The sequence below is a fragment of the Barbus barbus genome (assembly GCF_936440315.1).
Source record: "Barbus barbus genome assembly, chromosome: 19".
Lineage (NCBI taxonomy): Eukaryota > Metazoa > Chordata > Actinopteri > Cypriniformes > Cyprinidae > Barbus > Barbus barbus.
Genome location: NC_136747.1, coordinates 9,634,250 through 9,660,488, shown reverse-complemented (window position 1 = coordinate 9,660,488; position 26,239 = coordinate 9,634,250). Strand labels below are relative to the sequence as shown.

At 36.0% G+C, this 26,239-nt stretch overlaps 1 protein-coding gene across 1 annotated transcript; it reads left to right on the top strand.

Moving 5' to 3' along the window:
• Nucleotides 1–2,390: 2,390 nt before the first annotated feature.
• LOC306885230 (fibronectin type III domain-containing protein 5b) lies at nucleotides 2,391–23,853 on the top strand (the record flags this gene model as incomplete). Its single annotated transcript, XM_079441630.1, has 6 exons — nucleotides 2,391–2,469; nucleotides 12,763–12,878; nucleotides 14,363–14,561; nucleotides 18,865–18,954; nucleotides 20,713–20,898; nucleotides 21,882–23,853. The coding sequence occupies 5 exons, from the start codon at nucleotides 2,391–2,393 to the stop codon at nucleotides 20,850–20,852; spliced, it is 624 nt and encodes a 207-aa protein (XP_079297756.1). The 3' UTR covers nucleotides 20,853–20,898; nucleotides 21,882–23,853.
• Nucleotides 23,854–26,239: the final 2,386 nt, after the last annotated feature.

Sequence of the window (26,239 nt, the reverse complement as noted above, 5' to 3'; positions counted from 1 at the left end):
TAAAAAGACATTATGGACTCTGATGGGATAGTAAAGTATCCATTGAATGCACACTTCAGAATTTCACCAGAAGCAATAGGTTTTTTTGATTGTTTTTTGAATACTGTGAAAAAGCTCTTTTCACATTTTCACCTACCATATGGTATGGAATTAGTCATAATTCAGACGCAGCACAAGATTAAATGCCCTTCAAGATGCATTTGAGACAGATTCGAAGGTGGTTTGGGATGCATGTAAGTGATATATGTAAGTAATATTACACATAATTTTTCTCACCCCAAATGGAACTACATCAGTACATGAAAGTCAAGAAGTGACTATTTTTAATAGGCCTATGCAGTGTCACACTTGATCAAATCTGCACTGCAACTGTAAATGTCAGCATATTCTAAATGTAGATGTTGTATTTGTACTTGGCATTCTGACAACATTAGGCCAACTGTAGGTGCATTAGAATAATGAAAATGTGTCAGACGGTGTGAATGGAAAGTGCATTGTGTGAATTTAAAGTGGTGTCATCCTGAGGCAATTCCTTTCGGTACACAGAGGGTATTTTCTCAGCACTTGGCACAAGAGTGAAAGGAGAGAACTGGAAAGACCCCCACAAATTTACGAAGAGTGTTTTCCCTCAGTAAGCATTCTGGCAGGAACAGGCGAGAGGGAGCGATGAAGACGCTTCCAACACTTTTACTCTGAATTTCATTCAGAGACTGAATGGGCTGCAGCAGATGACTATAGAGCAGCAGTCACTGAACCGTCCGTTTAGCTTTAGTCATTGCATTTTGAGCTGCTTTGTAGTTGTGTACCCCATGTTGTACACTGAAAGCCGTCGATGCGTGCTAAAGCTGAGGCTGTCATGCAGAGCTCATTGCCCTGTCCCAGGTAGTGGCTACACCATAGAAATGTAATACACGGGTAGAATGGCAATTACCATGACAAACGGAGTCCTAGGTGGAGCTTAACAACCCAGACATTGTCTCTCTGTCTACAGGTCAGTGTGCAACTTATGGCTGAAGAGGTTTAAACTTCTATGGAAAATCGTCTTGCAATCGGCTATGGTCTGTCTTGTCGTAACCCAGAGATTTAGCAGCACACAATGTAAAAAGTGGTGTTTCTGATCTATTTCTGTTGATTTAAGCCATAAAATGTTGTATTGTTGGTATAAATGAATGCCCAGCAGGCACACAACATCATAAGACGTTGATATTTGGTTAAATTTCAGTTGTCAATTCAACATCTAATGTCAATGTTAATTTGATGTCAAATACCAACGTCAGCTGATGTTGATATTTGTTGTTTTTAGGTTGTATATCCAAAATCGAACATTAAGTCAATGTCAAATTGGCATCAAATAAGTGACGTCAGCTCGATTTTCATTCTCAACCAAAATACAACCTGTTGTTATATTGATGTCCTGTGTCTGCTGGGTGTATTTGGGTAGATTCATTGTGAACATTTACGGTTACCATTTTTTTCAGTGTAGTACAGATGATCATAAATACTTCTTGAACAGAAAACTAGTATTTCTGGCTATTACAAAATGTGTGTTTTGTCAGTCAATGATCCTAACAGAAAGCACACAAGCAGTGTATTTTACGCAACTTTATCTAAGTGTTTATTTTGTGCTAGGTGAACTTTTGTGGTTGTGAGATATTATTTAAATTGGCCCTTGTATCAAAAGTGTTTAGTAGGCCTTTATGTAGCCTGTTATTAAAGTCTCCCTCAACCTTTGTTTTTTTGGGTCAAGCCTCAGTTTGAGAGTTATTATTTAGACCCCCTAACGGTCTAAGTACTCTTCTCTAATTCTTCAATTCCAGTTATTTTTCTATTTTGAAGATCCTCAGTGTCTTTACTCGGGTGTGAATTATCGTCCAGACCGCTGCTGGAACTTGGACAGCGTTGTCACGTGGTGCATGTTACTTTTCTCAGCGCTGGTTGGGCGGACTAATCACAGCCGGTTTTGATGACAGAATACAGTCTTTTATTTAGCCTTTATACAGCGGTTGCTGTAACTCACTTATCGTTTATACGCCAGACACGAAGGGTTATAATAATAGATTTAATCCATCATGCTTTTTGGCTTAGAAATGCTCTTGAAAGCCAATTTAAATTCGAACGAGCCACCGAGCGCCCCCTGGAGTAAGTACCCATTATGTCCCATTGATAATAGTGACAAATGCCGTCCAATGGGCTCACGCAGTCTTCTCATGTCGACTTTCTGCGGCAAGTACGGAGTTTAGATCCAGTGCTTGTTCTGGACTGATGCAGGAATAAAGACGGCAACCAGTCGTGAATGTTAAACACATAGACGCCGGTTTATAAGTTTAAAAATCTTGCGAGTAAATGGGATTCAACGTCTTCCGAACAGAATGTAAAGAATTCCTTGAAGGATGTGGGGAATTAAAGGCTCGTGCGCTGCGCTGTTATTGTTGTTTTTGGCTTATATCTCCATGTCCTCGGTTAATGCCGGTAAGTTTGCGGGATAGTAGGCTACTCATTTAGTAAGGAATGTCATTGTTATATATGGTCATGTATGGGCTTTTTGCGCACGATATAGAAACAGACACAAACCCCTATTCCACTATTTTTGCATGCATGAATAGAATTGCAACGGTTTTATCTTTTAGCTACAAACAATATTCATAGAGCAATGCATTCTGATATGTTCACATTGGCAGAGAACAGACAGGTTGCGGGTATGAGATGAATAAATGATGCGCTACTACCTGTTCAGCCCTCCCTGGGAAGCACAGACGCTCGTGGGTTTCCACTGTTCATTCAGACTGCATGTAAATGCTGTGAACAATTCATGTGAGCCTAATTGATTCTGTGCTCAGAGACAGCAGAAACCTGGTCGCCAGACAGAAATGACAGTTTGAATGCACAATAGATCACATTTTAGTGCACTGGGATTTAGGGAATGTGTCTGGACGCAGACGCATTAATAGTAGGCTATACTGAATTCATTTGTTAAATGGGAAACGATCTGATAACTAGAACAGCTAAATACAGCAGAATAATGTTTACTTTAATTGTCAATGTCACAAATCCATTCAATCGTATTTGCGTTGGTCTTTCTCCAGTAATTGCACCTTTCAAAGCAATATATCATTTAATATCGATGTTAGTATGCTTTTTCTCAGGCCTGGATATCTCTCGAGAATCATGGCTTTTTATTCATTTGCAAACCTAAAAATATTAGCTTGTTTCAAAGATGTATATGCAGATAACTATATCAGATTGTTGGCAATATAATTTTTTGGATTGTTCAGCCTTTTCTGTTATCTTATTTTAAAATACCGATAAGTAATTACACAGCTTGGAAAGAAATTACAATAAAAATGTACTTTTGTAAAGTGCTTTAAAACTTAATTTCTCAGTATAAAAAGCGTAGATATGGAAAATTTGCATGACAAATGTAAACTAATGACTATCACAATTAATGTACATTCACCCCCCCCCCCCCCCCCCCCCATTAAAACCAGTGCCAGTTTTAACACTGAAACAAAAGCATTACAAAACGGATGCAATGGCAAATGTAAATATTCATAACAATAACTGGTCCTAATAAGCAAGTTTCCAGGTATTTGTTATTATTGTTTTAATTTGCATGAAAATGAGTGTATTATGTAATGATTTAGAAAAAAGTGAAATATATCGGCAGTAATTTGAAATTACTTTGAATTTGCTAATATCATGCTGCTTGAAATGATAACCTGCAATTGTTACTTTAAGAGCTATTTCTACATGATTTAACCTATATAAGGTAGCTTTGCTGTTTAACCGTTTAATTGAAATATTATGATTTTTAGGATACCTTTTTTTCAACGTGTATGTGAATCTGTAACACCAAACATGCACCATTGTTACTGTGATTATTGTACATTGTAGACAGATTTTGTGATGATATAATGGATGAGAGCACTGTATGTTGTTATGTTGCTTGCATTCTGTATATAACTTTATTTAAAAAAATATAATAAAAAAAATAGACATTTTATACACTGAGCAAGCAAATGCTTTTCCCGCCCCCCTTTGATTGACAAGACATAATCGGATTTTGAAGTTCAACAGAAAATTACATTAATCGCATAATAAATCAGTGCCTCAAGAAACCTGCAGGACTTAAATGTTTGGCTTTCTAGGGGAAGTCAACTGCAATTTCATTCTATTACAGTTGTTTGGTGAAGGAGGGTAGTCTGCTAAAACAGTCTACTATTTCACTTCAGCGGCACCTGTTTGGCAATCTGAAAATGATATACTGCTATAATAGTGTAGAAATAGAAGTGTATCATAAAAGTTGCTGTGAAATTATGTGGCCGTGCCATATATCTGTCAAGACGTAAATTTGGGCTGTGGAAACCTCTGTTTGTGGAAATAAGAGCAGAGCGTGTGCTATGTGATTACGGTGTAGTGGCTGTTAGTGTGTAACATTATGTACAGATTAACTGTAATAGACATCCACAGAAACAAAGCACACCCAACCGTTTTCACTCTGCTTTTCTCTTTTATGTGGTCTAGAGCGGTAACAAAGCCTCTGTCCGTACGTCTTTATACCGAGGCTCTGGCAGTGATGCAGGACGGAGGAATATTAATGAAGAGAGCAAGTGACATTTTCTCACCATTATGAAAAGAACACAGAAGCAACAGAGGAAGCAGGTGAAACAAACATGTCAGAGAATAACTGATCAACTTTACAGGGTTTGGTCTTATTGCAGGCCTGGTGTGTTTTGTTATGACGCCTGTGATGAAAGGCAGAGGTGCCCCTGCAATGTGCAACGCGGAGTTCCTCGCTCCGAGCTCTCACATGTTTGTTTCATCTGACAGTGTCAGGCATCTCATCAAAGCTACGGGAGGACACTGTGAATATTTTATGAGTCTGATGTTGTTTAGTGGGGCCAGTGCATTGCATATTAGAGCAAATATATCAGTTTATCAGACTGATGTTTTGTTTTGACGCATTAGGGATGTCAGTCAGTAAAATGTTAATTGCACAAAACTGTTGAGTTAATCACATTTAATCACATAAATTAATATTTAACTGATAAAAGCTCCCCAATTAAGGCTGGCAATACTTGAACAGACAAAGAAAAAGACATGTCGATATATTGTTTGTCCTGTGTGTATAATGCGGCACATGAAGCCTGAATTGCTCAGATGTTTGGAACTGTGGTGCAGTAGTTAATGCATTTTACAGTTTTACCATCTGCTATATTAGCTGAAGAAAAAAAAAAATAAAACTAACAAAAGGCCAATATATATTGATCTTATTAATGTCTTTTAAAGAAATCTCTTATGCTTGCTAAGGCTGCATTCATCAAACATACAGTAAAAACAGTAATATTGTGATCATTTAAATATCTGTTTTACATTTTAATGTATTTTAAAATGTAATTTATTCCTGTGATGGTAAAACTGAATTTTCTGCATAATTACTCTAGCCTTTAGGGTCACATGAGCCTTCAGAAATCCTTTTAATATGCTGATTGGTGCTCAGTTGTTAATAATGGGTCTAATTATTATCAATGTTTAAGAGTTTAAAAAAAATGTCAGGATGATAAATATAAAGTTCAAATGAACAGCATTTATTTGAAATAGAAATCTTTGGTAACATTATAAACCTCTTTACTATCACTTTTGACTAAAGCATTCTTGTTGAATTTAAGTATTAATTTCTTCCTTTTTTTAAATCGTATTTACCCCTAAACTCCTGAACGGTAGTGTATTACAGTTTCCACAAAAATATTAAGCAGCACAACTGTTTTCAACATTTATAATAATATGTCCATGTTTCTTGAGCAGCAAATCAGCATATTAGAATGATTTCTGAAGGATCATGTGACACTGAGCACTGGAGTAATGATGGTGAAAATTCAGCTTTGCATCACAGGAATAAATTACTCTTTAAAACATATTAAAATTGTAAATGTTTATTAAATTTTTTTAAAAATATTACTGTATCACTTTTACTGTACATAAATAAATACAGACTTGATGACCATAACAGACTTCTAAATATTTATTCTAAACATTTAGTGTACACCGATATAGTGCCATTTTCCCCCTTCCTGTTTTTTAAATTTTTTGCATATTTGTCACACTTAAAAGATTCAGATCATCAAACAAATTAATATACACTGAACAAAATTATAGACGCAACACTTTTGTTTTTGCCCCCATTTTTCATGAACTGAACTCAAAGATCTAAGACTTTTTCTATGTACACAAAAGGCCTATTTCTCTCGAATATTGTTCACAAATCTGTCTAAATCGGTGTTAGTGAGCACTTCTCCTTTGCCGAGATAATCCATCCACCTCACAGGTGTGGCATATCAAGATGCTGATTAGACAGCATGATTATTGCACAGGTGTGCCTTAGGCTGGCCACAATAAAAGACCACTCTAAAATGTGCAGTTTTACTGTATTGGGGAGGTCTGAAAACCAGTCAGTATCTGGTGTGACCACCAATTGCCTCACGCAGTGCAACACATCTTCTTCACATAGAGTTGATCAGGTTGTCCACTCCTCTTCAATGGCTGTGCAAAGTTGCTGGATATTGGCAGGAACTGGAACACGCTGTTGTATACGCCGGTCCTGAGCATCCCAAACATGCTCAATGGGTGACATGTCCGGTGAATATGCTGGCCATGCAAGAACTTGGATGTTTTCAGCTTCCAGGAATTGTGTACAGATCCTTGCAACATGGGACCGTGCATTATCATGCTGCAACATGAGGTGATGGTTGTGGATGAATGGCACAACAAAGGGCCTCAGGATCTCGTCACGGTATCTCTGTGCATTCAAAATGCCATCAATAAAATGCACCTGTGTCCGTTGTCCATAACATACGCCTGCCCATACCATAACCTCACCACCACCATGGGCCACTCGATCCACAACGTTGACATCAGCAAACCGCTCACCCACTCGATGCCATACACGATGTCTGCCATCTGATTATCTCTGCAAAGAAGAAGTGCTCACTAACACAGATTTAGACAGATTTGTGAACAATATTTGAGAAATAGGCCTTTGGTGTACATAGAAAAAGTCTTAGATCTTTGAATTCAGCTCATGAAAAATGGGGGCAAAAACAAGTGTTGCGTTTATAATTTTGTTCAGTGTATACATATATACATACTGTATACTGCATATATTCTCAAAAGAGCAATGCAATACTGTAAAATCTTCCATTTGCAAATTGCATGAATTATTCATACAAAAAGGACATGCCTTCTCTCCTTCTCTATTAAGGATTTTTTTGGGGGGTCGTAGGGTTTGATTAAATGTGTTAATTTTTAGTCTCTGCAATTTTGTTTTTATAATAAATCACACAGAATTAGCGAGTTGAATTGAAAGCCCTAATTATAACACAAACTTTATGATGGTGGATACTCTCTGGCTGATATTACTCTCACACAAAATATTGTCAAAAGTATCTGAAAATAAAAGGCGGTCAGGTGGGGCACACACTCCAAGCTAAGATGTTATTAGATGCTGGAGGGAAGCTGTTTGCATCACTTCCTCTGAGTTGAAGCAGGCCACGGGTCTCTGGATCAGAGATTGGGATTTGAATCTCAAGGGTGTAATATTCTCAGTCTAGAGGTCAGCTTGAGCTGTGAAACTACTTACAGACTTCAGGCCAAACTACATCCTGTCATCTCTGACATCACTGAATTGCTAATCAGAGGCTCAGGTTTTCCTCCCCATAAGGGAGCTTTGCTAAATTACTTTACAGTGAGAAATAATCTCGCAGATCAAGGAAATAATGACACTATGGTCTAAGCTGCTAGTTTTCCTCAATTTTTCACTTTTCTCCTGTCATGGTGAGGATTTTCTTTGACTTCTATTATTTTTATGCTGAACTAATGATATTTTCTGTTCCCTAACTCTCACAGAAACCTTTCTGTGATTTTCGATTTCCATTAACATGAGATTTAGTGTTTATTAGGTTTTTGTTTTTCTTTGATGGTACCATTGGCTATTCTCTACAATTTAAATCACTCAAGTTTTTACCATCCATTTGGTCCCCACCAAAACCTGACTAACACAAACATTTCCTTCACTAAATGAGGACATGCAATAGATTTCTAATGTTTTTATATAAAGCTAATTATAATACAGCAGACAAACTCTGTAACAGATAAACCTTAAAAAAGAAAAGAAAATTATTTTATTGATTAAAGATTTTCCAATTAAAATGTCCTCAAATTAAGCTTTTGTCAGATATACACTATAAAAAAAATTCTGTAGTTTTTACAAAATAATTTTGGCAGCAGTGGTTGTCAGAATAATTTTGTAAAAAATACAGAAAAACTGTAAACACATTTACAGAGCAAAACACACACTGCAATTGAAATCTGTTTAACATACTGACAACCACCATAATAATACAGGTGGTAAAGGAGAAAGCCACATGAAGAATCAAAGCTCATCACAGGTAGCTTCACCACAAGCAGAAGTATATACTAATATATAGAAGGTGCACAGAGTCACTCATACAAACACAAAACACCATCGTGGTAACACACATGATACTTAAATAAAGCAATACACTTTCATTAAACAACAGAAGATGTAACATAAAGCCCAAATGTACATAACTGATAACAAAAGCTATTAAAAAACATGATTATTTAAACAAAATACTTTCAAATGTGGAGTATCACGCAAGGAATTCTGGGAATATCAGTTTACAGTTTTTGACTGTAAATTATACATTGATTTAAATTATACATTGATTTGTTATTTTTAATTAACAGCATTTTACTGTAAAATTACATGAAATGTCTGGTTAGATCTTTTACAGTTTTTCCCTGTATATAGTACAGGAACATACTATGTTAACCTATTAGCAGTTGGTTTCCTTAGTGTTTTTACAAAATTTTACAGTTAAAATTATACTTTTTTTTTTTTTTACAGTGTAGCTCACTTTTGGAAATTTTGTTCCCAAACTATTGTCACATCTGAATGCACAACATCAGCTGAATTTTGGAAGATTTTTTGGAAATGTTGTTTGCTTGTTTGTTAGGAATTAATATCTGAAAAAGAAAAATTAAAACATGTTGAGCAAGGATGCATTAAATTAATCAAAAGTCAAAGTGAATATTTTTACATTGTTTTTCCAAAAGATTTTAAATAAATGTCGTACTTTTGAACTTTTATTTATTTATATATTAGTTTCCACAAAACTATTAAGAAGCACAACCATTTTCAACATTTCTAATAATAAAATATTTTGTGAAAAGTTACATATTTTACCTCTAATGATGGGACATGTTGAATAATTTACCTCTTTTTGGTATATGTCTTCTGTAAGTCTTCTTAAAGATACGTTGAAGACTTGAACACTCATCATAGGAGCAATGGAAAATTGTAAAAGCGGTCATGTACAATTTTCTCATGCTGCACCATAATACTTTTTTGATCAAATGCAGACTTGTGATCTGATTTTGAAAAGCTGCAGCACCTGACGGCCTCATACAAACACAAAAAAAATTTCTCTACTCAAAAAATATTGCATTTACTCTGAAACAAGATAGCACAACCTCTCTCCATCAAATGAGCTTCAGGTTACTCTTTACCTGACCAACATTTACAGCAATAAATATCCCTCCAAGGCTTCCTGTGGGACGGCAGCACTAAGCTACATATTTACGAGGGCTGCCATGTCCACGGACCGTGGATGCAGTCAAGCCAAGCCAGGAGATTCACCTCACAGCCAGGGCTCCCTAAATCATGGCTGCAGGTCTAGGTAACGAGTATCACCGCTTCTGCCCACCTGACTGCACACCCCTTAGACACATAGGAACCAGAACGCTCATGCTTCCTTTAAGGGCGACTAGCAAATATGATTGTGAGTTCAGTTTGACAGTTTGAAAAATGAATCGCATGAACTTTTCCAGGAGACGGTATTCCTAAGCAGTGCTCATTGCGAGATTGAATACCCTGAGAGTCCATACATTCAAATCATGTTTGTCTCTGCAGACAGGCTAATACACTTTAGGTTTGGTGTCTGGCTGCAAGCCAAGGACCTATAGAACATGAGTCTTATGAGAGAAGCCATTACCAACCGATGGGATCCAGAAAGACTGAATGAGCGTCTTCAGCCTGAGGTTCTTGAGGTTACATTAATGTACTATATGTGTTAAAATGATGTCTGAAACCTCAACTCTTCAGTGGTGGTAACAAATGTGTTTGAGGCAGCTTGACCTTATTTGTTTTTAAAAGGGTAATTTAAGTTGAAAGGCTTCGCCAGTGAGTATAGGTGAAGCCCCAGTGTTGAAGATTTTTGGCAAATTATAAAACGCATCATTAAAGGTGAAATGTGTACAAATGGCTTGATTATAGTAGCTTTAAACTAGAATAAGAACAATTCAAAGTAATTATTTCTTATTTAAAGGAGTTGTTCAGCCAAAAAATGAAAATCTGATCCTAATGTCATCCCAAATCCTCTTGATTTTCTAGTAGTTTAGCAGAATGTTCATGCAGCTCTTTTCCATACAGTGAAAGCACATAGTAACCAGAAGCTGAATGTAAGACCCTATTAAAGTACATGCAATTAAAAATATGACTTGTGCAGTATATTAAGAGTCTTCTGAAGTCATACAATAGTTTCATGTGAGGAAGAGACCAAAGTTGTTATTCACTGAAAATTGTATTTTCCACCATAGCTCTCAAATCTCATTTTCACTTCAGCATATTCATTGCCGTGTTGTATTCGGTCATTGTAACTGATTTAAATTTAGGTCTGTTCCTTACACAAAGCTATTGTCTGACTTCAAAAAACAGTATTGATTAAAATTATGAATGAGCTTTTAATTTTTTTTTTTCTTTTTCATTTTGTTTACTTTTTAGTAATTATGTTTGCTTTTTAGTAATTTTGCTGTGCTTTTGACATTTTGTTTTTTAGTATTTATATTTAGCTTGTTTTAGTTAGTAATTTTAGTACTTTCCTCATTTAGTTATCAATACATCATGTACATTTTTTAAAAGTTTTTCATCAAATATTTATATTTTATTTCAGTTTATTTAAATTACCCAAAACATTTTTTTATAGTTTTAGTGAATATAACACATAGGCCATTAAATTGCTTTTAATTTTCATTGTATGGAAGAGAACACTTTCTTTTTCTTTTTGTGTTCTGTGGGGAAGTGGTTCAACATGAAGGTGTGTAAATGATGAGAGAATTGAAATTTTGAGGCAAACTAACCTTCTGCACAGATTTCATGAACCATTAATTTTGGGATGCGAATGCGCTCCTCATAGGCATCAATAAACTACTGAGGCATGTTTCTGAATGCATGTTACATTACTCCCCTATTTAAAGTGTAATGTATGACTGTTCCAAACACATCCTGCCCAGTGGGAGACATATTGTGTCCTCAGGGATGACTGGCTTTCTCTCTCTGTCATCCCCTTTAAATACATTATTTCCCATCTGCAGGGTGTGAATTTGTTACATTGTGATGGATGACGTTAAGCAGACAACCATTTCACTCTGTAGTCAACAAACATTACTGATGATTAGATCTTCATGCACCGATTTATGTAGCGGCATATTATCATTCTGACAAGTGATGACACACAACTTCTGATGTCTTAGCTGCAAAGCATTTCCATTTAATTCGTGAAAAAAATGCCCAATGGCCAAACGGCGGCTGGCTTTGTGTCCTCTAGGCTGTGCCAGGCCATTTTCTTTGTTTGATGACCATCAAAGACAAAGAGGCTGGTTCAGATAACAATCTAAGATCTTCCACACAGTAAATAAAAGTAAAGAGCAGTGGAAATATTGATCTAGAGCAAACATAGAGCTAAGCATCGGGGCATTTCCATCAACCAAACCGCACTGTTCATTTCGACATTAGAAAAAGAGTTAGAGAACGACATAACAGAGAAGACAGAATGAAATATTTGGGGTGAAAATAACTTTGTAGTACCATCATAATTCACAACTGAACACATAATGGCTTTGTAGTTGTGCTTGGGTGTTCTGGCTCTTATGAATTCAAGTGACCATATAGAAACACCCTAGCAACATATGAACTATGATTTATGATTTGTTTTACTTTATACAGGCAAATAACTTGTGTATGGCAGGCTATTGTGTTTCTTTTCTGTTTTAATCAGGACAACTCTCAGAATTTTAGTATGTGATGGCTATGGCAATGTTTATGTATTTGTTCTTGGTAGACAATATCTACTATGCACACTGCCGCAGCAGAGAAAGTTGGGCTTGATATTACCAATAGACTTGCTTCAGTGAGCATTTAATATATGCTGCTGCATAAATATCTAGACAGGTGGTGCTGGGGGAGGTGGAGGGTATCAGATTAACTTTTTATATTTTAAAAAATCCTGTTTATCACCTGGAGGGTGATTTTACTCACTGTTATAAATGACACAAATGACTGTCCATTCTGCTTCTGGTAAAGCTAAAAGTAACAGATAAAATGTGATATCTTTCTGAGTGCTTTTATATGTTGCTTCAGCAGTACACTAGGAAAACAAAGTCATTATTGTTATCATACACAGTGAAGAGTTAAAATAGAAAAATGATTATCTTTTCAAAAATCAAAATTGATCATACATTAACTTTGAAGTTCGTATGTAGAGAGTGCATGCAATGCAGAGTCGAGCACATTTTCTGCAGTTTTAATGTTTTTTATCATTAATACGGGACTGTAAGCGCAAGAAGTCTTGCAGTATGTCACATCAGCACCTTTTATCCCTTCATGTCTTTTATTTTTGTCATCCTCAGACAGTTTATCTGCTCCACTCAATGTGACCATCAAAGCACTGGAGGGGAACTCGGCAATAGTGACATGGGACATTCTGGAGGGAGACCCAGTCATTGGGTTCGCCATTACCCAGCAGGTATTGAACCAGAATATGGTCCATTTCAAGTCCTTACATGTGCAAAACATGGCAAAATTACCTCATAGCTCAAGTTTAATGAGGCAATATCATGGAGGAATGCTTGTGTAAGCATGTTGATTATGTGTCGATGTAGACTGGGCTGCTTTCTCTTCGAGGGCACATGCTGTTGATATTTTATGTGGCCATGAGCTTTCTGTAAATGTTTTATGCATGCATGCATTAGTTTGTGTGTGTGTGTGTAAGCAGATTTGAGGAAAGCAGTCACTGTGGAGACCTCCGTAATGAGGACTGCAGTGACCATCTGCTGGAGTACAAAGCCATTACAGCTTGTCACCAAACTGAGCGAGACAGAGTTTCTGCAGTGTGCATGAATATGTGTGTGTGTGTGTGTGTTAACTGTTTATCTCCTCATGAATTTCTTATCACAACCACTTATCACAAGTATGGTGGGAATTCACTAAGAATGAATTGGGCCAATAGCACTGTTTATTAGTGCACACTGTACATGTTATCTGACAGACATTATTACAGTCAACATGTGAAACTTATTTTACTTTTAGAACTAGATGCATTTGAGTGAAACATGTAGGATTGGTGGATCTTGTACTAATACTTTCGATACTGATGTTGTTTATTAGTGTGTTGGTTTTTTTGTAGTTTTTATTATTTTTATTTCAGTTTTAGTTTTAATTATTTTAGTACATCAGGTTAAACTGAACTGGGAATTTTTTATGGTTGCAGTTGAGGCTATTATAACCCTGCTTTGAAGTGGGGGAAAAAATATTATCAAATTAAACTGGATATGAACTATTTCTCCTTTCTCTCTGTATTTTTTTTTTTTTTTTTTTGGTGCATGCACAAACGTGCACAAACAGAGTTGAGAGAAAAATGAAAGAGAAATAATATCTAAATATATTGGGCATCCAAAGATATATGGGATATTTGTTATAGTTGGGTTTCATGGTGTCATTTGCTATTTATTTATTTGAAGTTATTAAAAGCATAGAACATAAAAGTGATTATGTTCTGAAATTGGTTTTAATAATAAATGAGAAATTTAAATAAGCAAAATATATTAAAATAAAAATACCAGTAGCTAATGTGCTAATTTGCAGTATTGGCCAAATTAAATATTAAATATTAAACAAAATATTAATGGCTATAATTACCCTCTTTATCTTTCCAAAAATCTAAAAATAAATAAATAAATGGATAAAAATGCATCATTGGATATGAAAAGGGAGAGAAAAGGAAGAGGAAAAAGAAGAGTGACATCAACCAAAGAGGAAAGTTGTTGCATATTACATACTGATTATTACAAATATAACATGCACTGATGAATTGTTTACAATTAGAACAGGAAGATGTATTAAGAAATTAAATAGGATGGATTTTTATTTCATGTTGTGGCATCAACCACATTTCTTCTTATATTATTAGCGCTCTCAATCTCAGATTTCTATTTATTTTAATGTTCATAGAAAAAGGACGTTCGTATGCTGCGATTCATCCAGGAAGTGAACACCACCACTCGTTCATGTGCATTATGGGACTTGGAGGAAGACACAGAGTACATTGTCCATGTGCAGTCCATTAGCATGAGCGGCACAAGCCCCCTGAGTGAACCTGTTTTGTTCCGCACTCCCAAAGAATCAGAGAAACTGGCTTCCAAAAGTCCAGGTAAGCCAGCACTAACAAACAACTACCACTTCAGAGTACCATTTCGGAAATGGAAACAATCCATATCCTGCAGTTGCAACTTTATTTAGCATATACAATGTAATTTATTGCAATTTCAACATTATATTTTGCAGCTGTGACAAGAGCGGCTAGCAGGACCATAATAAAATATACAATTTTAAATCATAGTTCACCCATTTACTAATTGTTATGTCAGTTCAAACCTGTATGACTGTCTTTCCTGTTAATGGAAAACAAAGGAATATGCTGGTGATTCTTTTCAATATAACGACAGTGAATGAGGACTGGGGCTGTCAAGCTGCAAAAAAGCAAAAAGCTCTATAGCAGTGTCATAAAATTAGTATATATGCCTTCTGCACTATATCCCAAGTCTTCTGAAGCCACATGATAGCTTTGTATTATGAACAGATTGAAGCTTACATTTAGCACTTCTCATATAGCAGATGCTTTTATGAAAGTGACTTACAAATAGAGTATGAAACAAAGCGAGTCACGTTAAGGAGGGATAATATGAGAAGTGATGGAATAAGCAATACAGGCACTGAGTATACTAAGATGAAATTTACTGCATTATTGACTGAAATATTTGACTTCAGCAGTAGTTCTGTTTGAGATGTTGCTATGTCTGACTCACGAACAGATTCTTCTTTGAAGTGAGATCTTTCAGTGAATAGATGGAATAGAAGTTCACAAACCAGGTCTGAATGATTCATAGTTTACGAATGTATGGACCCCATTTCTGGTGCTTTTTGAAGCTTGAAATCCCAAGATCTATTTAATGCAAATGCATGGAACTAATAGGCCTATTTTATATATTAAAAAAACAAAAAAAAACATCCCTTTATGTTACAAGTCATACAATTTTAGAATGACATGAATTATTAAAAAAATTAGATTTTAGGATAAATCAGATATATTAGATTCAGATTCTGCAGAGATACAATGCTGATAAAACACATTCATGGTGCAAGATTTGTACAGTTAAAAAAAATAGGTTCATTTGAAAGATGACTAACAGTCAAATCACTTCTGTAGAGGGAAAAAAACACACAGCGGGGAGGTGGTTATACAACCGCTCTAAAAATGGTGTTGTATCATAATTCAGGGCATAAAGTGTTCACTTTTGTGCGTTTTCCCATTAATTTTTATGTTACTAGGAGCTTGTCTTATCTAGAGCAACGCACAATACAGTCAATTTTTCTGTTGTATAATCCATTTCGATGACCTACTTACTTGGACAAACATCTGTTGGGGAGGTTTATGTTCCAGAAACGCTTGCCATTTTGTGGGTGAGCGTCAGTCTTTGGCACTGGACCGTGCTGATGACATTTGGTGTCAAAGTCTCAGCCGTGCAGGTTAGAGTCGGGCAGGATCCACACGGGAGTTTTCACGGAGGTATAACCTCAGACATCAGTGAAATGTCAAATGATGATACCTCTTCATCCCTCACATGCTTTTGAAGAACAGTGAACCATGATTTAATTTCAGGGAATTTTACTTACAAAAAATGTGAAAAATAAGTAATCAATTTAGTGCACATCTCATTTGATGTAATTAAATTATGTACACTACTATTCAAAAGTTTAGGGTAAAAAAAAATACAATATTATTAGTGTCAATAGTGTTAAACATTATAATATACAGTGGGGCCAAAAAAACTGAATCAATGAAAGGGCAATGAAATTGCTCTGTGGGCTGTGGAGTCAAGACATTTGCAAATATGATTAAAAGATGAATATGAGACAAAACTACAGAATGTTACATTTTATTATTAGCCGTTTCAACACGTTTTACCAAATAAAAAGAACAGCACTTTTAGAGTTCATCCCACTCATTGATGTGAGCATAAGTATTGGGACAGTTGAACATAAGGCAGATATAAAAGATTAAAAGCTAATATTTAGTTACAGATCCCTTGAACACAATCACAGCAGTGAGTCTGTGACACATAGACATCACCAGACTCTTGGTCTCATCCTTTGAAATACTTTTGCCAGCCTTTAATGCAGCCAATTCCAATTGTTGTTTGTTTTGGGGAGTTTCTGCCTTTACTCTCCTCTCCAGCTGGTGAAATTCATGTTCAATCAGATTTAAATCTGGAGATTGACTCGGGCAATCTAAGACTTTCCATTTCTTTGCCCTTATAAATTCCTTGACTGAACTGGCAGGGTGTTTTGGGTCATTGTCCTGATGCAATATGAAGCACTTCCCAATGAATCTGGTGGCATTTTCTTGAATATTGGTAGGCAAGATGGTTTTGTACCCTTCCAAATTCATTCTGCTACTGTCATCATACATTAAGTCATCAGTAAGGTTGAGACGGCCTGTTCCAGAGACAGCCATGCATGCCCATGCCATGACACCACCTCCACCATGCTTTACAGATGAGGCTGTATGCTTGGGATCATTTGCAGTTCCATTTTTTGCTCCACATTTTTTCTTTCCCATCACTTAGATAAAGGTTCATCTTTGTCTCATCTGTCCATAAACACAGTTCCAGAACTCTTCTGGCTCACCTTTGTGCTTTTTTGCAAACTCTAATCTTGCCTTTCTATTTTTGGTGCTGGTCAGAGGTTTGCATCTTGCTGTGTAGCATCTGTAATTCTGTGTCAAAGTCTCCTGAGGACAGTAGCTTGTCAGAGCATCACCACAGCTTTCTGGAAGTTGTTGGTGATTTTACAGACACGTCTTTTGGGGTTCATTTTCAGAGCTTTTATGATTTGTCTGTCATCAACTACTGTTGTTTTCTCAGCCGATCAGGTCATTGTTGGTTGCTGGTGGTTTCCAACCTCTTGATTTCTCCATGCCCTTTATTTTTGCTATAGCTCTAGTTGACTTCCTCTTTTCTTTTAGCATCCAAATTGCTTGCTTCCCTCGTCAGCAACCTCATCTTCATCCTGGTTTGTGTGTCATCATCGAATGCAATATCCAGAATGCAGAAGTAATTAATATAACTGATACGACACATTCCCTGCTTTTAATATCTGAAGAATTAATGCAACAGGACACAGCTGATCACTTAGAAAGACCTGTGAGGCAACTGTAATACTTATGCTCACATCAGATAGAGGGATGAAACTCTAAAAGTGCTGAACTTCTTAGCTGGTAAAACATCTGTTGAATCACCCAATAATAAAATATGACATTCTATAGTTTTGTCTCATATTCATCTTTTAATCATATTTGTAAATATCTTGACTCCACATGCAACAAAGCAATTTTGTTTTTACTGTTCTTCATTAAGGTATAAAGCTCTCTTTTTCAGGATCTATCTAAAATCTGTTAGCTCTGCACTAATGTCATTTGTGATGGATCGAGGTAGAAATGTGCTTGAGTGCAGCAGAGAGTGGTTTACGGATGGTTAACTCTTAGCTGATGCGTGTGTCAGTTAGATAGCAGTAGCTTTAACAAAAAAAACAGTTTAATCATCAGGCATTAGTGCTCACGTTACACTCTTAATTAATCAAGCGAGCACCATTACACTTCACTAAATAGCAGAGCGGCTAATAAACACAGACAGTTAATCTTTCTCTTCGTGGGCCTCCCCTCTCCGTCGCTTCAGGGTGGCTTCATGTTGTTTTTCTTACTGGACTCATGACATGTATTGATGTCGATGGTGAGCTGAAAAATGCCCCAACTTTTCCCCTGCACTCAAACGCCTGAGACATCCAATAACATTTCAGTTTCACCTGAAGTGTATTGACGTTTTCTTCAGAGAAAGAAGAGGCACACAAAGAGACGAGTTTAACTTCTCCCTGTCATTACGAAACGTGTATTTCTGCTCCTTCAGATAAGCAGGGCACCGAAGAACTTCGCTTTTCCCTCTGCGGTTAATCAGTGAACACAGACCAGAGCGCTGCGTAGTTTCTTTTAACTAACAAGGCCTTAATTACTAGATACTTTCAATCTCCAGACAAGAAAGTGACCCCTGAGGTCTCGTCCCAGCGAGAGGAGAGCGTAACCCTCAAGTGATCCTCTAGCATGGCTTCTGATGAGCTTCCGATGAGCTTCCACTTTGGTTTGGCTGGAAGCAGCCAGTTTGATGAAAATGATGACCGTTTGGTCATATCTGAGCCAGAGAAGAATGTTTGCTTTAGGCTTTATATCCTCTTTAGGCTAATTAGATAATTAATTAGATGTTCGAAGATGGTCTTAATTCTTTGAATAACTCTTCTGTGGTTTGCATGTTGTTACGATGCCTGAGCTTTGATAACTGCAGAGCTGTGCATGTTTTTGGCTTTGAAAGCATGCGAATTAACTGTGGTTGTTTGAATTCACTCAGATGAAGTGACCATGGAGGAGGTTGGCCAGGCCGCCCAGCTCAGGGCTGGAGAGATCATTATCATCGTGGTGGTTCTCGTCATGTGGGCAGGTAAGAACGTGAGCAGTTTGTTGGTGAGAATCATCTTACTGTTGCAACTATATTCACACAAATGTATTTCAACATTTCAAAGTCACCTAGATTAAATTTGAAAATGTCAGATTGAGTGAGATTTCTTCTGTTCACACTTGGATCAAAAGATGTGTGTCACATGAAGAAAAAGAATATGAAGGACATAGAATGTAGACTATACATTTCTAAATCACAAAAAGTTTATAGCGTTTAAAAAAAATTATAATGAAGTTCATTTTTAAAGTTTCATTAATTTATACATTAAAGTTTCATAAATATATAAATTAATATATTTAAATATATATATATATATATATATATATATATATATATATTATACACTCCCCAAAAAAGCTTTGCGAATTTGTGAATTTAGTATTTTTTCATATCATTGCATTGTTTAGAGCAAGACAAAAATGGAAAAATAACATTTTTGAAAAATTATATTTTACTCATATGTTATTCTATGTCCTCTGTAGAGGACACTAGGACTAAGTTTTTCTAAAAATAAAATGACATGAATAGACATCACAAAGGCAAAAACAATGGGATTTGTTTTTTTTAAATCACCAGTCAATGTTTAGGTTTCAGGATTTTTTTATACTAAACTTTGTTTAAGGATGATTCTCAACTATGTTATAAAATATATAACAAAATTTTGTTTTATGCAATATGTGTGTAAAAAATTCTGGTTTTCCCATTAAACACAGTGCAATATTTGCATATTAATGTTTTGCTGTTGGGACAGCATGTTGAAAAAAGAATTGTCATAATGGGAATAATAATTGGCCAGATTTTCATAATAATATCTAATATTTCATAAGAAAATTTATATATAATTAATTTTCCTATACAATTGCTATGTCTCCCAAAATGCATAATAAGCATGCTTTTAGTCCCGGTGTCCTCTACAGTGGACATGTATGAAATGATGTCGTATTTCATAACAGGAAGTCAAATTTGAATTTGAAAACACATAACATTTTCCTGAGATGTTGCTTTATGACAAACGATTTGAAAATTATTCAGATTTAAATGACAAATTAAAACTTTTGCAACTTCTTTACAATTTTAGAATAAAGTTGAATAATTTTTGAATATATTTGATATACTGTACAAAAGGATTTTTGTTTTTTAGGAGAAAATATTTAGTTTTTCAGTACTTCACTGTTACTTGCCAATTCTTTGCAAATGTAGCAGTGTCTTTGTGAAATTTACTAGCAATTTTCTAAATGAAAAATACATTTCAAATCTAATTTCAAGTTTTCTGACATTTCTAACTCTTTGTATGTACAAATGCAAATGATGGTACACAGGGATTTGATAAAAATGTTTTATGTAAAAGTTTGATTATTTAGTTTTCAAGCTCTGTAGTCTGTGGTCATAAACCCTTCCTTTCTTGTAAAGCAGAGAAAAGACAAGAGAGTTTCTAAGGTTATAACTGGGTCTTAGAGGGCTTCCTTATATTTTATAATCCACATCAAGCCTTTGAGAAGTCTAGAGAATAAATCAAACAGGACAGTAGTACAACATAAACTCAGGGCCGCAGCACAGCTCATCATCCTGTGCTAGTCCGGCTATAATTGGTATGTTATTATTTGAGGAAGAATCATGGTGCAATCCATCAATACATTTTTTTCGACAACATCCCATCCATCACTACCACTCTGCCATCCTGTCTTCAACTCTCTGAATCATCTCGCTCTCTCTCACTTCCTCATGCTTGTTTGTGCACAGGTGTGATAGCTCTGTTCTGCCGCCAGTATGACATCATCAAAGACAACGAGCCCAACAATAACAAGGACAAAGCCAAGAACTCGTCAGAGTGCAGTACCCCAGAGCACCCTACGGGGGGACTACTACGCAGCAAGGTCTAATTACGCCTTCCCCTGTAGGCAATAATAGGCTTTAGCCTCAGGACAGGTATGTTCACTTGTTTGTGTGCTTGCTTGACAGAATTGAAAATACAAAAATATCAAATAAAATCATAAAAATATAAAAGTTTAATCTTTTGTCGCTTGGTAGTTTTTAAGAAATGTTTTATTGTTTGCTTTTCTTATACAACCCATTTTACTCACCACTGATAGGATGATATGGTTACAAAATTGGGAAATGTTCATTAAATTAATTAGAGTACTTGTAAGGCAGCTCTTTCATTAAATATATTATAAATTGTAATATTTCTGAATATTACTGTATTTACTGTTAATCGTTTTAAAGTACTTGATCAAATAAATACAGTCTCAGTCTTTTGTAATAAATAAATCAATAAAATCCTACTCACCCCAAACTTTTGAATGGTATAGTTCATGTATACATGTTATATAAATTCATCATAAATTTATATTTTACATAGTTTTTCATATGATATTGTATTAGAAATTGTCATATTTTATCATTATTTTAAAAATAAGTTTTGGATTAAAGTTTGAAAAATGAACAATGAATTGTGATTTTTAGATGGGTTCAATACTCTAATAAGCATAAATGAGCATATCACAAAAAATGATTGATTAAATAGTTCATATTTAACCATTTTAAACAATTTGTAGCTATGCTTTTCAGTATTAAATGAATGTTTAAAATTTCTCTCACTTTGTCCACCATTTTGGATTTATTGTACTGCTCATCGCAATGCATTCTTGTCCACTAAGGATTCATGCGATGCTAATATAATTACGCCACCTACCTTTTGGAACAGGCTTTGTGTCAATGGCAGACCCATGATGCCTTAAATTGCTGCCTAGGCAGTTCACTAGGTTTTGGAACATAGTGTGCCTATTGATTCCTCTGTGCCTAAACTCACCTAAAATTTGAACACTGTTCTTTTACTGCCTTGCAAGCAATAGTTATATCTCCTTGAGGAAATGGTGTCTAACTCTCATTTTGTTTCGTCTTCCCCAAAGTGCTCTGAGACAAAACAAGTAAGCCATCAGATCACAAAGTTGTGAAGCCCACCTCTCATCCTCAATCAAACGACCTTTTAGTATTCCCATCGACCAACATGAACTCTTTGGTGCTTGTCTGTTTGGCACACTGACACAAACTTGAGGACGAAATGGACAAGATGGTTCCAGAACTGGAAGCTTGAGCTGTTTGAAGCGAGTTGTTGCGTTTCGATCCACGGCTGCCTCAGCTGAACGACTCAAATGCTGTTGCTGTGAGCTGGAAAACCAGAGACACCGCGCCACTAGGAGTGTCTTCGGCTCCTGTGTAGACTCACAGAGATAAGGAGAAACCTGCCACCCCGCATAAACCCCAAATAAACCAGGAAGGTTTGTTGTGAAAAAGAAGCAAGAGCATTTTTCCAAGCTCACCGTCATTATCAGCTCCGAACCAGGATCAGGTCTCTGACAGGGATGACATTACGATACTTCACTATCTCTCCATACTCGTCGCTATCTTGTGTATTCGGTTCCTTCTTTCTCATTTGTAGTTTCGATTTCTTTACTCCATTATCCTCCCTCCAGCAGCCAATCATGGACAGTCTGGCTAAATTGATGTGGTTTAATTGGTGCGGTGGGATCTTTCTTCTCAGCACTCTCGCTCTCAGGGCATTCAGGAAAACATCCACAGGACAAACGATGGACCACATCGGCCGCGTCACATTCACCCACCTGCGGCCCAATCACAGCGAACTGCACATCAGCCATTGACGATGAAGAGCTCCATATTATAATAGTGATAGAAAACGTATTTAACCGCTTGTGTGTCTCGAGTAAATCAACAGCTTGCTGTCTCTAATGAGCACATTACTGTACAGTGATGGTTATTTTGGTCCTCATATTACATTCATTAGCATATTGGTCACGAGTATGGCTATTTACCGCTTTTATGTGCCACTATGATATAGAGTTGGGTGCCGTTTTTCTACAGGCATTTGTTTTAGATTTCTTTCCCTTTAAACAATTCAGTCTTAAAGTCGACATGAAATCAAAGCGGACACTATTTACTTTCCTACTACACCTTCCAAGTCTTATTGGGAGTGATTCGTCCGATGCTTCTTCCAGACTTAAAAATAAGCTTCTTTGCAATCCATTCAATTCTTGATTGATAATCCCATCCTTTTTTATCTTACTGGTTCAATATCATTTTTAAAAGTAGGGTAGGTGATTTCAGAGAGGATAGCAATAGCAAGCTAGCTTTGAAAGCATAAGAGCCCACCCTCCCTGTAAATCACTCTCCAAAGCCACACCCCCTCCAAAATACATGAACACAGACCAGAGGCTAACCAGCGACACGATGAGGGATGAATGCAATGCGGTCAGATCAGCTAATGTCTCATTCAACGCTGAGAAAACATTACAGCACAAAGCGCATAATATTACTATAACGCCTTCCATTCTCGCTCGCTCTGCAGTAACGTAATGGACTACACTGATGACAAATCATATATGTGCGAACAGGGTGTGCAAATACATACGTTGACAGGCAGGTAAGACAGTCTATCACGGCCCTTGGACTGAGGGATATGATTGGATGAACATTTTATGGTCCTACACCTTCCACAGACGATATACACGCATATAAATACATTTAGATCACTTAACTTAATGATTGCATGTGAAGAGACTTTCAACCAGCATAACAAAAATGGTTTTGAATGAAATCATCTACCCTGCCTTTAACATCTAAATATGTCACATTTTATATATATATATAGACAGACAGACAGATTTTTAGATGAGAATTTGTTTCCACATTTAATTAAATCATGGTCTCATTTTGCCTAAATTAAAACAAGTGCACAAATGAGTAAAACGAGGCCATAAAATAAGTTGTGGGAAATAATTCTTAATTATTGACCATGATATGATTGGCCAGTTTTTATATAAAATCACTTCTAATTTCTGTTGACAATTTCCAGTAATTTTTAGTAAAAAAAAAAAAAACCATTCAATTATCATCATGATGCACATTTTTCATCTTTTTCTTTTCACTATTGTAGAGAAAATTGTAAAAAAGCTTTTTGTTAAACATTTTGTCAGTAATTTGGTTAACAAGATCACATTACAAAAGTAAAAAGGCTTGTGAGCACATTTCATGTCGACTTTAAATTCCCTCTCATTAGGAAGTATAACTTATAAGAAGTGTTCTTTTTGACAATTCAAGCAAAATGTACAACCAGGCGAGCAGTTTGGCTACAAAATGCATGACTACAAAAATAGTCTTAACCGTTAGTGTACTGTCTGACAGGATAATGCCCCTATCAGCTAAACCGAATAAGTCCTCACATGTCAGGAATGAAGAATTGTGAGAATGCAGGTCAGAGGTCTAGAAAACATCGATTCCCTCAGCCGCTGGTCATTCGGGACTCCACACAATCTGAGTTCAGTTTGACATTGCAGCAGTGCGACTTTAATAAGGTTACAGACCATATGCATTTCCCAAGGACGTGTGTTAGACTGTTAGTGTCTGATCTAAAGAACAAAACCTTCCATTCATCTCCAAAACAGTGTACACAATGAGCAGTGGAATTGAAATAGAGCAATCTCATTTTTCAAACGCATAGAAGAGTGTAAAAGTTAATACTTCTATATACTTTGAGTATAGAGTACTTCAGGTTGGGTGGCCATTCATATTCAAAAGCCCTCATTGTGAGGATGGATTGCACCATTAATCAAGCGTGTTGAAAGGCACCTGAAGGAATCTCAGAACAATTAAACATCCCCACATTGGTGACCATTACCTCCCAGTCTCTATCACCATGGTGACAGGCTGTCCTCTCACTCCGCTGCCATCTACGAGTCATCCGCACCTTCGTTTTTCATTCCCACCAGAGGAGGAAAGCATATATTTCTTCTTTAATGACTGCTAATTAACCTTGGCCATGGGGAAGAGAGCTCAGGCAGACTGCTGGGTGAAAAATGGCTCATATCAATATTCTGTCTGAGCGGCTTACGCAGAAGAACAGAAGGCTGGGTGTGAGGACTGGCTTAAACCAGAGAGGACCGGCCACGTGTTTTCTCTTCAGAGATGCGTTGAGGTTTTGGGTCTTGTATTAACCTGCAGCACTTTCATTCAGATTATTGATTATTGGCATAATGAACAGATATGGGCTTTGCTCAGCATGGAATACTAGTGTGCTGCTTACTGCTTGCTTTCCAATTTATGGAAGAATGTGTGTTTCAAATAGTGAAGAACGAGATGTTAAAAATCACAGCTGGTTAATTCATCACACTGGGAATGGAAGATTGAATTTGTATTTTTTTCTGTTTGCCATATTACATATTTTGGCAAATCTTATGAAACCTTTTCAAGAACATGTCTGGGTCATATTTGAACACAAACTCTTAAAAAATATATATATTTATAATAATAATATCATGCTAAATATTATTATACAGAGCATTTAGGTTAATATTATTATTTTTAAAAATATTACATAATTTTAAAATGTTTAAAAGATTTGCATAGTACCGCTCAACAGTTTGGGGTCCATTTTTTTTTTTTCTTTCTTTTAAATAAAAGAATGCTTATATTCAGCAAGGATGCAGTAAATTGATCAAAAGTGACAAGTTTTTTGTAATGTTGCAAAATATTTCTATTTCAAATAAACACTGTTCTTTTGAACTTTCTACTCTTCATAGAAGCTTAAAAAAAATCACGGTATGCACAAAAATATTAAGCAGCACAATACTGATAATAATAATAATAAGGATCAGCATATCAGAATGATTTCTGGAGGATCATGTGACACTGAAGACTGAAGTAATGATGCTGAAAATTCAGCTTTGACATTCGACAGGGATAAATTGATATAATAAAAACAGGTATTTTAAATTGTAAAAATATTGTAAAATTTTACTGTTTTTACTGTATTTTTAATCAAATGAATGCAGCCTTGGTGAATACAAAAGACTTCTTTTCAAAAACATTTTCAAATTCTTGAATGATAGGGTGCATAATGGTAGTATTTTTATACTGCCTATAAAAAAAAAAAGTTTCAGGAAGTTATAATACATCAGGATGCATTTTAATTCAGACTTTTGAGAGGGAAAAAAATCTTAATTTTGATGAAAAATATATCACTGGTCCTAAAATAGACTTTGCATTATGAAAAAGATAATGTAAAAGATAATTTTTTGGTTGAATTATGACCTGGACATCTTCGAGTCGATGCACCCAGTAGATTTCTCATGCAAACTGAATATTAATATAGTATTATGCCATTCCGAACACAGCCATAATCATCCAAATCAGCTTACATTGTTCCCATGCATATGAAAACCAGCAGTCAACACAGAGTGTCATGCGATCAGGA